Source organism: Ctenocephalides felis, unplaced genomic scaffold (assembly GCF_003426905.1).
Source record: "Ctenocephalides felis isolate EL2017-DRISC unplaced genomic scaffold, ASM342690v1 CF-g0.4_SCAFFOLD_03571, whole genome shotgun sequence".
NCBI classification, from domain to species: domain Eukaryota; kingdom Metazoa; phylum Arthropoda; class Insecta; order Siphonaptera; family Pulicidae; genus Ctenocephalides; species Ctenocephalides felis.
The window spans coordinates 70,210,530-70,225,073 of NW_020539725.1; the positions used below are offsets into that span (position 1 = coordinate 70,210,530).

The window sequence follows — 14,544 nt, forward strand, 5'->3', positions numbered from 1 at the left end:
AATATCCAAATTTAAATCAAACGAACGAAGAGTAGCAAAAATTGTATTTAAGACTATCCGATTCAAGACTTTTATTATTTAAAATATATTCTAATAATAATATCTAATATATTAAATTTTAAAATAGCAAGATTTTCTATTTTTATGTATTTAAAAGCAATTCGATGTATCTCAAAACTTAAAATAATTTTGTCCACGTTTTAGCCCGCAATTCTGAAGGGTTTCGAAAATTTAAAAACTGTTTAAAAAATATTGGTCGGTACTAATTAAATGCCGAAAAAAAAATTGGACGATTTTTATCAAGTTTTCATGATAATAATAGAGATCATGTTCATACTAAACATACTTGAATTTTATGTTCCCACGACAAGTGGATTAATTTTGAAAATTCGTCAAAGTTTGTAAAAAATTGTGCCAAAAGTCATAAACGTGATGTGAAAAGTAAAAATTTTGAATTTTCTCAACGTTTTTTTAAAAACTACTCAAAAGATTTCACAAAATTAAAAGCTAGAAAAAATACTTGTTTGTAACCGTTTTTTATTATATATGTGTAACTTAATGAGCAGTCTACAAAAGTTCTCTACTTGCGTAAAAAATGTTAACATTATTTTATTAAATACGAAACAATGTCAATATTTTTATAGCATATGCTTAATTTCACAAATCATTTTTTTGTTTTGTAAAATTAATTTTAATGGAATTCAACATGTCGATAAAGTTCATGCACTAAACAGTCTTGTGATTGTTTAATTTTTGTCAGAATGATTTGCAACATATTTCTTCGTCAATATATATATATATATATATATATATATATATATATATACATATATATATATATATATAGCTATTATAGAGATAATAATATCAGATTGTATTTAAATAATTGTTTTTTCACAAATATTTTCACGATTAGTAACATCGGGATTTTTTATATTAACATAACCATTAGCAAACATAACAAAGCATTTATTTCGCGCACGTTTATCAGCTTTGTGTAATATTAAAAAAATGCAATAAACTATATTTTTAAAGTCGGAATGTCCTTGTTTTCGTATAACTCATATAGGATCATCGGTGTTATCACTTAATTTATGGAAATGTGCGAAAAGCGCATTCAGCAATGACATTGCACTAAAAGGTCACTGCATTTCGCAAAAAGTTATATAAACTAGGTTACATTTTTGTAACTATTCATTCCTTATACTGCGATCGATCGATTTGAATTTTTAGATCTATTTTAGAGTGAAGAAAAGTTTGTTACAAAATGAAAGTTATATTAGTTACTGTATTGAGTTGCCTTGTGTTGGCTGCTTTTGTCTACTGTGGTGAGTAGAATAATAAATAGAAAAATAATAAAATTTCTCTATTTGCAAATTTTTGGTTTTTCAAATTATTCTGAAACGCATAAGACCAAATTTAGAAAATGTATGTGTGCTGGTGTTTGACCGATTACAAAAATTTAAACGCTGTTCCATCAAATGTGATAATATTTTTTCCTTATTTAATTTTTCTTTGTTTCTTTGTTCGTCCAACTTAAATTTCGTTCTGACACACTAGATAGAAAGAGAGCGATGCATACAAAAACGTGTGAGCGAGTGGGCAAGATATATATATAGTGCGGTTAATACTTATATATGAATATCAAAACTGTGACACATATTTTAATCATTCTAACAATTGTTATCAATTGTAACACTAACCAAAGATAATGTGATTTTCCAAAATTATTGTATTTATATTCATATCTTTTAACATACTTTTTTCCTATCTTTCGTTTACAAATTAATTTTAACTAGTCTACTCAACATTTGCAGATGAAACGCTTCCAGAAGAAACTCTTCCAGGTGAAATTCTTCCAGAAGACCTTGTTGATCCTTTGCCTGCTGTGAACACAACTTGCCCAGAAAATGAAGAATTTACTTCCTGTGGCACTTCTTGTTCAAGAACTTGTGCTAACTACATGAACGATTTACCTGGACCTTGTTCTAGAGAATGTTATATTGGTAAAATACTAACATTTATTCATTATAATACTACTGATAGTTTAATACAAAACAAAAATTGATGCAAAACAGTAAACAGTAAATTACTAAGAAAAAACTCATGAACTTCACATGTATTCATATAACTTGGATAGAGTACAATTCTAAAAATGTGAAACTGAGTTGTACTGAAATTTCCAGTATCAGTTTTGTGTTTTTTATCCATTTGCATAGCTCTATCAGAAGATAATAATACTGGTTAAAATTTATTAGTAAATAATATAGCTCATTTTTTTATTGAAAATCTCCAAAACTAACAGTGACTCTTGAACTAGCTATTAAACTCTTTTGGTGCAAATGAGCAGAAAATAGATATAATTATAATAATATTTTATTGCAGGTTGCAAATGTGCTGAAGGATTCGTCCAAAAAAGTGCAGAAGAAAAAGTTTGTGTAAGGAAAGAAGATTGTCCAACAAATATTGTACCAAGAAGTGATGATGAACAAAACCAACCCAAAGTTCCAGAAGCTGAAGATGTTAAAGAAGCTGCTGAAGAAACTGTTGCCGAAGAATAAATGTAATAAATATTTATTAATTGAGTATTTGAATTTTGTGCAGATTTCATTAATTAAGCTGTATTTATAAGATATAGCTAAATTATGTTTATTTTTGGTCTCATTTGCAATTTTTGAAATGAATTTACATAGCTAAATTTTTCCAGATGATCCAAATAAAGTTTGAAATAATTCAAATTTGAGGAAAAAACGTTGGAACCAGAGAGTAAATTAAAAAAAGTGAATAAAAAAAATAAAGTACATGGGTTCAATTTATTAAATTTTTGGTTAAAACTTAATTTTCAAATTGAAATTATCTACAAGATATGCAAATACATTTTTAACTTAAGTAAACTTTCAACTTAAGTATTTTCAATTTCAGTAAAAATTTGTTCTGGTAATATTGTGAAGTTTTTATATTATATTCAAGTATTGTCGATATAAATTATAAACATAAAAATAGAATATTTATTAGAATCTAATTTGTTAAGTTTTGGAGAGCTCTATTGACATATTTATATAAATAAATTTTAAGTTTTATACTGGTTTTAGTTACATTGGATTTTACAGAAGCAAATTTCTTGATTGCATATGCTGATTATTTCAAGAATCAAAATATGTTGAAAATATAATTATTTTTTATAATTTTATTATTAATTAAATAAATGATTTTAGTATTGATATGTACACATATTTTAGCAAAATAATCTTTATATCCATGCTTTGTTTTTTATAATTGGTTGAGGCAATTTTGCATTCCATGATAATTTAATTTAATTAATAATATTTACATAAAGATTTATAATATAAACACATGCATTTTGTTTTGCATATAATTTAAAATTATACTGACCTAAATCCAAAAATATATCTCTTGAAATATTAATAGTCTTAGTCATAGCTGGGCATTAACTCGTTAATCCGTTAATCGTTAATTAACGAAGTTAACATTTTGATTAACGGATTAACTTTTAAGTTAACTTTTAAAAATGTTAACGGACACGTTAACTTCCGTTAAAATGCGAGAAGTCCGTTAATCGTTAATCCAATGCCTACTATTTACCGCACGGCACAGCTTTAGCCAATGCCTTATTAAACGGCATAGAGAAAAGATTTGGACTACTCCTGAATGATGAACAGTGCCAACTTGCCGCGGCATTTCACCCAAAGTTTCGGTTAATGTGGCTGGAAACGTATGACAGCAGTAGAGAGGAATGCAGTAAGAAAATGCACGGAAAAAAGGTAGAAGATGCCTTATGGCAAGAAGCAGCGAAAAATTCGAAGGACTGAGATAGTTTAAGTGGCGGAGGGAGCAATGCGAGTAACAACGATGATGACGAGGAGGAAGACTTTTTCAATTCTGTCATTCAGTCTATAGAAAAACCAAAGAGCTACAAACTCTTTAAAGAATAAAGCGCAAATTCTCGTTAAAATGTGGCTGGATATGAAATCAAAAGACTCGTTCAACGATGCTGCATTCCTCGGGGAACAGATATTCATAAATCAATTTATTAAATACAATACTGCTATACCCTCAAGCGCTGCAGTTGAACGTTTGTTTTCCGCGGGTAAAGACATTTTGACACCAAAACGAGCCTCGCTTTCAGACGAGAACTTCAACATGTTAATGTTCATGAAGGGGAATATGCACCTTATGCCCGACGCTTAACCCGTCGCGCGTTTCCTATTTATCGCAAAAACTAGCTGTAAATGGAATTCTGTCTTAAGGCAATTAAGGCATCGTTCCTTAAGGCAAATTGCTGGTACTTTCCGTACCTAAAATTATTATTTTTTTAAAAACGATTAACATTTTTGAAAAAAATTTACTTCGAAAAAATGAGATTTTTGAGAAACTATAAACTATTGGACAAAAAATTAATTTTTTTTGAAAAAAAAAAGTTTTCTTTATTTTGACATATTTTGGAAGATCTGAACTTTTTTTCAAAGCAATTTTACTGCTTTAGGACCGCATAGAGACAAAATATAAAGCGCGTAAGCGCCGCGTCGCTGTCTAAAGGATAAACATTGGTACGGAACCCATAGGAATGTAAATAAAATGTATACTTATTGTTGAAAGCTCTATAAAATATCTGATAATTTGATGTGCATATGTCTAATGATCATTTTGACCGCCAAATGGCATTTTTTTTTTTACTTTTTTCATTAGATCTCCGAAACCGCTAGACCTGCCTTCATGAAAAATTGATCAGTTCTTCATAATTGTCAATACAAGTAAAATGTTTTTTGAATTATTAAAATCGGACGCTCGGTTCTCTTAAAAACTGAGTTACCGTTTTTGGCTCAATTTTGCCCCATATCTTCGGAACGGCTAGACCTGCCTTTGCCAAAAACTAATCAGCATGTCTTCTTATCAATACGAATCGAATGTTTTTTGAATTATTCAAATCGGTTGATCCGTGTTCCCGAAATCGTCGACGAAAATTTGTATCCGAATACACATACATACACACACACACATACATCCATTTTTTCTAAGGTATGCCAAAATATTCAGAAACCTTTGAAACGTCGAGAAATGTAAAAATTTTCATTTTTGATTTTTTTGCGATTACTATAACTTGCCCTACGGGAAGTTAAAAAAACTCTTTCCCTTTATTTAGAAAAAAAAAACTGGTAAAAACAATATGCAATCATAAAAACGGAAAGTTGACCAATAGCGTTATCACGGTATGTGATAATTGTGCCATTTTCCTTATACACACGGAAGTGTTATATAAGGATTAAATTACACATTTGAATTATACAAGTATTTTGTTTTATTCATAACCTGTTAACTTCCAGAACCTAAACTAATAAGTTTTTTAAGTTCACTAACGCAACGATATAAAAATGTAATTTTACACATATTAACGGATTAACGATTAACGTTAACTTGCGTTAATTCTTCCGAAATGTAACGCTTTAACGTTTAACGAAGTTAACTTTTTTTGTAGCGGATTAACGATTAACGAAGTTAACTATTTGATTAACGGTGCCCAGCTATGGTCTTAGTAATGATTTATCTTTTTGATACTTCATATTGATAAATTAATATTTATGTCCTATGTTAATTTTTTTTTCTGAAAAAGGTTAACACGTATAAAATTTATAATTTTAATAATAAACATTTCATTGTTTTTTTTATTATTTACAATTCTACGATTTTATATCAAGTATATTAAATACTACCAAAATCAGATAATTTATCAACCAGAATAATATTTAGCACAAAAATATTATGAATTTTAATGAGCACTTTATAATAATCAGATATAATAAATTATAATTTTACAATGTTATAAATTTCTACTTCGATAAAATATATATACATAATATTATGCTGTGAAGATTTAAATTTTTGCCTAAAGTTTAGGCAGTATGTGAAAATACAGATGGTAAAAGATGCTTTTAATTTTATTTACAGAAACAGTTCAATATTTAAAATTTCTTATTATATCAAGAATATTTTATGAAAATTATAGATTTATAATTGTTTTATAATTATATATCCGATTTACAATACAATTGGCAATTAGTTAAAGGTTTGTTTTATATGCTTAATAAATATTTAACATTTAACATTACAATTATTACTATTTATGTATACTATATTTAATAATTAAATAATTGTATAATATTTTTTAGGAAAACCAAGATGAAAGAATTTGGAAAATTGCATGGAAATTTTTATTCGTGATATGCATATCAGATTTTATTACTAATTAGGTAAGTAAAATAAGAGCTATTTATTTAATTATATAGATATATATATATATATATATATATATATATAATTTTTTGCGTAGTCCTCAATATCGATATTTTCTAATTTCTTGCTACCAAGGGCTCAAATGCTTGTAAAGGAATAAAAAATGGATTTCTAATAGTATTAGCTCCTAATATAAGCATTTAGATAGAGCGCACGCCAATTTAAAGTTTCTTATATTTGTTATTAACATACGTCATTAAGTAAATTCTTGCGCCATCTGTATAGTATTCGTGAGCTCAAATATTATGACATAAGAATATTTATAAATCACTTAACGTCCAATAAATCCATGTGGGCTGTTCTATAATATATATTCATTATAGAATTTCATTCATTATGGAATCAAGATAATAATTTGAGTTTCAACATCACCAATTAAATAAATATTTTGTAGCAAAATTAATCTTGATTCCATGATGAATCGAATTTGATTAACCTCTAATCAAATAAGTGGTTTATAAATATTCTTATGTGTCATAATATTTGAGTTCACGAATACTATTCAGATGAAAAATTCTAAAAAATCCATATTAAGGACCACTCTAATATTACAATTAAATGTGTAAATTCCATTTCTACTTCTATTATTTAATCAAAATAAATTCCATATAAACTTTTACATTTCTTCCGATGCCCTCGTTGTCTGCAACCTTTTCGTTTCTTCGACTTTTTGCCTTTTGTAACAATTTGAACACCACATTGTTCTTTTTTAACACAAGTTTCATGTAATTGCCGAACATATCCCAGTTCGCAATGACATTGAGGAGTTTTAATGTAACAATTTTTTGGCACTGCTATATTCAGTCCTGGACAAAATGTGTCGCAAGGGCCACTTGCTAAAAATACTTGGTTGGGGCCACATTGCTTGGCTTTGGATTTACGTTGTTTTACTGGAAAATATGAAGAAAAATGTTAATTAGAAGTTGTAATGAAATAAACTAGAAATATTTCACCTAACGGATTTGAAAATTAGTGTGAATTAGTATAAATAATATAAAAATCATATTATCAATTGTTTATTAATATCTTGAGATACCATTTAAATTATTAAAAAAATCATACTTACGCAGTTCCACTTCTCCAAAACATAATACATAACACAGGAGGATTATAAATATTCGCATTTTGATTCCATTGAAATATTCATCTTGATTTTATTTTGATAAAAGTTACACTTTTCATTCCATCATCACACTTTAAGATTTTATGAAAAATTTCATCCTAACAATAAAGTTATTTATTTGTTATATAAACGATTACGTATAGGATTAATATTTTAATAATAGTATATTTAACAAATTTTAGTTTTTTTCATATCACTCATAAATAAATAATTGTCATTTCTTTAAGTTTTTTACCTAATGACTTTATTACCAACATATTTCAGATTCATTATATGTAGAACTGTTTAGATAAATTTTGAGTATACAACAAATATGAAACAGTATGTCAAATTTTACATTTGACACTTTTCATTCCATCATCACACTTTAAGATTTTATGAAAAATTTCATCCTAACAATAAAGTTATTTATTTGTTATATAAACGATTACGTATAGGATTAATATTTTAATAATAGTATATTTAACAAATTTTAGTTTTTTTTCATATCACTCATAAATAAATAATTGTCATTTCTTTAAGTTTTTTACCTAATGACTTTATTACCAACATATTTCAGATTCATTATATGTAGAACTGTTTAGATAAATTTTGAGTATACAACAAATATGAAAAAGTATGTCAAATTTAATGGAAAACCATCCAAAATGAGATAGGTTTTGATAGTTTTAGATGATATGATTCAAATAATGTTTAAATGTATTAATTGCAAGGTTACCTATATACTCGTTCAGCGTAAAAAGCCAAAAAGTGCTTATTCATGTAATATAAATGTTAGTTCTACGAAATTGTAAATTCATTGACCTTTTATTATTGCAAACAAACATTATCAGATAATTACTCGATTTTGGAAACTAATTGTATGTATCGTAATAGATTACGATTATGAAATTATCTACTATAAATAAAAAATAATTTTATTGAATGTAATTTTTTAAATAATACGGCAACTATATCATGGAATTAAAAAAATACAATTTTTTTTATCTAATCAATAGTCTTGAGAACTACATCTGAAAGTTGTATTAACATTCAACGAATGTATTAATATAAATAATAAAATTTAAATTAAATTTATATATACAATGAACCAGAGTTACCACAGGGTTACCACAAAATTTAAAATTGATATACAAACAAAATTGTCAAAAAAATAGCTTATTTTTTATTTTCACACAACAAATGGATATGACAAATGAACCATTGTTTTTGATACCAAATAATAATAAATAATATGTTTTGATTTCTCACGAATGAGTCACTCTATTATTACCAAGATGTAAGTAATTGATATTACTATTGAATTCAATCTGATCTTCAAATACGTTTTGACGCTTTATGTGTGTCATCATATACCAACATATAGAATAAAATTTGTAGTGTAATTCTATATTATTTGAATAATCTATAATCTAATCTATGTTATATAAATTTATTTTTTATTAAAATTACAGCTTTATGTAATATATATTATTGGTCATGATGTGTTTAGTATTTTTGAACTATTTTTTGATAAATCTTTAACATCTATTTAACTTCCAAGTGACTTTATATTGGCAATAAACTATGAAAAATGCTAACAGTTTATGTGTGAGTTTTACACTTTTTGTAAGGTGAATTGGCTAAATTGTAGGTTTTGAATAGGTATTTAGTTTAAATTATTTAATTTGTTTGAATTTTGATGCATTTTTTGTCTTTATCACGGCAATATCCATCTTTGCAAGTACATCCAGGATCTAAAGTTTTGCAAGTTGTTCCACACGTATTTGAACCGCAATTCTTTTCGCACCCTTTACAACCGTAATCTTCATTTTCGCCACATGAAGGTACTAAAAGTATGACAATAAATAAGTGAATATTATATATTAAAATGTAAAAATAATAAAAATAACAGACTTTTTTCCCTAATTAAAAATAATAATAATTTAGTTAAATGAAATGCGAAAACAATGATCCCATATGTTTGAATTATTTAAATGCTTTTATTTCATAAAATTTAAGTAATGTCTGGATCAGAGACCAAAAAACTGTGTTGGTCTTTTTAATTAAATATTTTGAAACGAATAGTGTTTGTAATAAAAAAGAAACTATTTGACTAAAGGGAATTACTCAAAAAAAAATTATAAAATTATTATTAATATGCTGTTAATAGTACAATTAATTTATACTTAATAATACTTACAGCTTTTTTTGCAGGACGTCAGTTGCAGCAAAATACAGCAAACAAAAGTTACAATTACTATTTTATGCATTTTTTTGTATAGTAATAAAATTACTCTAATAAAATTTTGTAATATAATAAGTACTCGTTTATATATACTAACTTTATACTACTTTTTATATATAACATATATTTTGTAATATTTATACAATGTATAAGAAATCATTCTTACAGCTGTCAACAATGTAGGAATATATGTTATAAAATATTTGTCTAAATTGCACAATCGTATTCTGCAATAGAATATTTTTCTAAGATCGTCACAATATCGATGTAAAAGTAAATCACTGATGATTACTAAATCATTTTGATTCATTTCAATTGGAAAACACTAATAAGGAGAATAATTTATAGTGATTTCACTTCTTAAAGTTTATAATCAAGAGTTTGTACAATTTTCAAATATAATACAGAAAACAATATGTGCTTAAAAAAGTGGTTATTTTTAAAAATAAAAAATTTATATAAATCATTTAATATAATAATTATATTAAACACTAATTTTTTTTAACTTTTCAAAGGAGAAGTTTGTTTTCCCTTAAAAATCCGATTTGTTAATTTCATGTTGTCTCGACGTTTCAAGTCATTCTGAATCGAATAGGATTGAATTTAGAAGATACATGTGTAGAAATATATGTGAACGTGACCTTTTGGCCAAAGTTTTCCCTAAAAACAGCTGTACCAATTTTCATAATATATATATATATATATATATATATATATATATATATATATATATACTAAAATATTATATTAAATTCATGGAGCGTCGATTCAAAAAAAAACAATTTAATATAAATTCTAGAAAATGCTTTAAAAAATTATATTAAACATCACTTAAATTTTACATTATTAAAAATAATTCTGACATTAACTAATATAGTGAAATCTTACAAAATTCAATAATTGGTTAACTTAAGCTAATGTCTAATAAATAAATTATGATTACAAAAATATAAAACCTATCCTAATCGACTATTCTACAAATTTTCAACTTAGAGTTCAATAAAAATAAATTAATTTTTCTCCTTAATTTTTTTATCAACCCCCGCCTCCCCTAGCAGCAACAGGCGAAGCATAAAACTTTTTCCTATAAATCCTTTCCTCGGGTCTCCTGTACGATAATGGAGCATTATTATAACGATAATATACAGTTTCTTCTGCTTCTAAATCCAATATTGGTATTGATACATCTATTTTTGGAATTTTTGGTGATCCAAAATCCACGATTTCTATTTCATTATCAGAAAAAGGTCCTGAAATTGGACTTGTTTGTGCTAATCCAATTGATATGCAGAGACAGATCAAAGGGAACATCTAAATGGTAATAGATAGATTAAAATTTTGAAACATTACAATTTTATAAGATCAGTTTGAAATAGTTTTGTTTATACTTACACCCATTAATTGAGTCCTTTACAAAAAATTTCCTACTTCCCAGGGTGTCTTTGAACAAATTCACGTTGCACTATTTTCTTGAAACTGATTCCATTGATAAAAATGCTTTTCACTATTTTCTGTTACTAGAGTTTCAAATATCAAAACAATACTTTAAAAATTTCAATTTCTAGTAATTTTTGAAACTTTCTGATTTTTTTTAAATACGTTTGTAGTATTCTTCACAAAAATGAATTAAGATGTCTCATCTCACTGCATGTGTATTTATAAGATGACTAAATGCGCATTGTTTTTGCAAAAGTATGCTAAAATTATATACCGGTTTATTTTAGTAATTTATTTATGTACATGTAGTAATTAACGTGTACTAAAAACAAACTTTAACGTAAAAATAGTGTAATTGGTTTGTCCACATGAATATTTGTACTATATTACTATATTTACTACTGCAATAATATTGTTGAATAGAAAATTACAACGTTAGTTTTTTTATAAATAGTACCGTTTAGGATTTTTAACAATAATATTTTTATGTATTTTACAATAACAATCGACAAAAATAACTGCCTTTTTTTGAAAAGTAAATTTTAGTATAATTATTAATTTCCCGAAGGAGAAGTTTGTTTTTATCAAAAAATCCGAATCGCTAATTTTATGTTTTCTCGACGTTTCATGCAATTCTGAATCAAATGAGACCAAATTTAGAAAAAGTATGTGTGTGCGTGTATGTGTGGAAGTTCCAGCAATTTGCATTGCGTCACGATGCCATACACAACTAGTTATGTCGATTTCTAACAAATAACCAGTTATTTTCAATTTTACCTATTCATAATCTTAGTATTTGACAACACAATTAAAACACATATTTGTTATTAGTTATCCAAATACATAATATTTACAGAACGCATAATTTTTTATTTAAATATAGATATTCATTAATTCAAAACTGGCATAATCTGCGACATCAGTAGAAATTTTCTGACAGGCAAAGTTAGACTTAAACTGTGATTAAAATTAGTTTTATTCCATTATTATAATATTAATAACTTGCCTAAGTAGAAGTTTATGTTTATGAGAAAAAAAAAATCCGATTTGCTAATTTTACAAAATTTGGAAAAAGTATCTGTGTATGTGTGCTAGACGATTTTTGACCATTTGTCGCCGTTCTCCCAAAAACGGTTGGACCAATTTTTTAAATTTAAAAACCATTCGATAAAGCATTTGCTATTAAGAACTAAATCCTTAAAATTGAACTTTGATCAGTAGTTCAATTTTTAACTTCCCGAAGGAGAAGTTTATGTTTTCATAAAAAAATCCGATTCGCCAATTTTATGTTTTCTCGACGTTTCAAGCCATTCTGAATCGAATGAGACCAAATTTGGAAAAAGTATGTGTGTGTGTGTGCGTGAGTGTGAACAGATTTTTTGCCGTAAATCGACGTTTTCTCAAAAACGATTGGACCGATTTCAAAAATTTGAAAGCCATTCGATGTATCTCGATGAGGACTATTGTTTGTCAATTTTGTGCGACGATCGGCCAAGCCGTTTTTTTATAAATCGCAGAAAAGTGAAAAATTTTTCGTCCACGTTTTAGCCCGCAATTCTGAATCGATTTTGAAAATTCAAAAACCGTTCGAAAGATATTGGTTGGGAATCGCGCTGATTAGTTTTTGGTAGAGATCGGCCAGGCCATTTTCTTGTAATAAATTTTTTTTTAAAAAAAATTCGACGAGTTTTATGATTATTTTTTGACGGTAGATATCATAGTCTTCTAGATCATGCTAAAATATTACCGCCCTACGACAACTCGTTTAGCTTTAAAAATTCATCAAAATTTCCAAAAATAAGTATGGTCTTTTTGGCATTTGTCAAAATTAGAACTTTCATCGACGTTTGCTTAAAAATGCCTGAACAGATTTTAGAAATTTAAAAACTATTTGATGTATCGATGAGGATTATCGTGTCTCAGTTTTGTGCTACGATCGGCTGAGCCGTTTCTTTGTGATTTGAAAAAAATTGTTAAACCTTTCGTCCATATTTAAGCTCATACTACCGAATCGATTTCGGTAAAAAACTCAAACTAGTGGGGTGGGTGGCATCGTGCCTTAAGGCAAATTGCTGGAACTTCCCGTACCGTAACGAAACGTTCGAGGAATATTGAATGTTTTCAAATAGATTATTATAAATATTGTATTATTGTCTAATATTTATAATAATTATATAAACTGAATTGCAGAGTTGAAATTATTTGTTTAAAGTATATTAGAACTATAGTCAGAAATAAAAATAAAATCTGAATTATTTTCGATATACAAAAATTTAAAAAAAAAAAAAAAAAAAAAAAAAAAAAGATGGTACAAAATTTTTTTTTCCAAAATCAATTATTTTGTTAAGACAAGCAGAAAGTTCTTTGAATCAATTGAATCGGACGCTTAGTTCTCTCAAAAACTGCCATTTTTTGTACATTTAGCTCTGTATCTCCGAAATGGCTGGGCCTGCCTTTGCGAAAAACTAATTACCCTTTTTCCCAATCATTACTAATGGAATGTTTTTTAGATCATTCAAATCGGATGCTCCGTTCTCTCAAAAACTCGATTTCTATTTTCTGCACTCTTTGCTCCTTATCTCCGTAACTGCTGGACCTGTCTTTGCCAAAAACTAATCAGCTCTTCTCCTTATTAATAGGAATCGAATGTTTTTTAAACCATTCAAATCGGTTGATCCGTACGCCCGAAAACGTGGACGAAAATTTGTATCCATACATACATACACACACACACACACACACACACACACACACACATCCATTTTTTCTGAGGTATGCCAAAACGTTCAGAAACCTTCAAAACGTCGAGAAATGTAAAAATTTTCAATTCCGATTTTCGGCCCATTACAATAACTTACCCTACGGGAAGTTAAAAAAAAACTTAAAAAAATCAAAAATTTTTCGAAGTTGGGAATGATACTGATAAGTTTTAGGTGAAAATCTACCGAGCCGTTTTCTTGTAATTAACTGTTGAGAAAAAAAATTTAAGCCGATTTTTGTGAAATTTTCTTTGGTGGTATATATCATGGTTTTATAGAACTTACTGAAATACTACGGCCTTACGACAAGTAGTTTTAATTTTAAAAATTCATCAAAATTTGAGAAAATGAGTAGTTTTTTTTGGCTTTTGTTAAAATTAAAATTAGAGGATTTACTTGGTATAACGATAGAGTTTTTGGTCTTAATGAACATATTAAACCACTAAAGTCCTATGGGAACTGGTTCAATTACAAAAATCATTAATTTGTGAAAATTTGCTTTTAGAATATACTCCTAGTTAACGTGTTCGTTCGTTTTCAATGATGTGTAATAAATCCACTCGGAATACTTTTAATCACTTATAAATTAATTTATTTTTATTGATTAAATCCATTATTTACACATATCGGGAAATTCATGTAACTTGCCTTAAAGCAAAATACCAATACCAACTTGTTGTATTTATTTT

The 14,544-nt window shown here is 27.0% G+C and overlaps 1 protein-coding gene across 1 annotated transcript; it reads left to right on the forward strand.

Annotated features, from left to right (window-relative positions):
• Window positions 1-1,209: 1,209 nt before the first annotated feature.
• Window positions 1,210-2,773, forward strand: LOC113385333 (mucin-5B-like). The gene is made up of 4 exons (XM_026623174.1): window positions 1,210-1,328; window positions 1,818-2,006; window positions 2,386-2,563; window positions 2,708-2,773. The coding sequence occupies exons 1-3, from the start codon at window positions 1,268-1,270 to the stop codon at window positions 2,559-2,561; spliced, it is 426 nt and encodes a 141-aa protein (XP_026478959.1). The 5' UTR covers window positions 1,210-1,267; the 3' UTR covers window positions 2,562-2,563; window positions 2,708-2,773.
• The last annotated feature ends 11,771 nt before the right edge of the window (window positions 2,774-14,544 follow it).

What these genes read in the sequence shown, in the direction of transcription:
- LOC113385333 (XM_026623174.1), top strand. Translation starts at nt 1,268, where the DNA reads ATGAAAGTTATATTAGTTACTGTATTGAGTTGCCTTGTGTTGGCTGCT. An exon ending in GGCTGCTTTTGTCTACTGTG is followed by an intron (nt 1,329 to 1,817) that starts GTGAGTAGAATA and finishes CAACATTTGCAG; the next exon opens with ATGAAACGCTTCCAGAAGAA. An exon ending in TTCTAGAGAATGTTATATTG is followed by an intron (nt 2,007 to 2,385) that starts GTAAAATACTAA and finishes ATTTTATTGCAG; the next exon opens with GTTGCAAATGTGCTGAAGGA.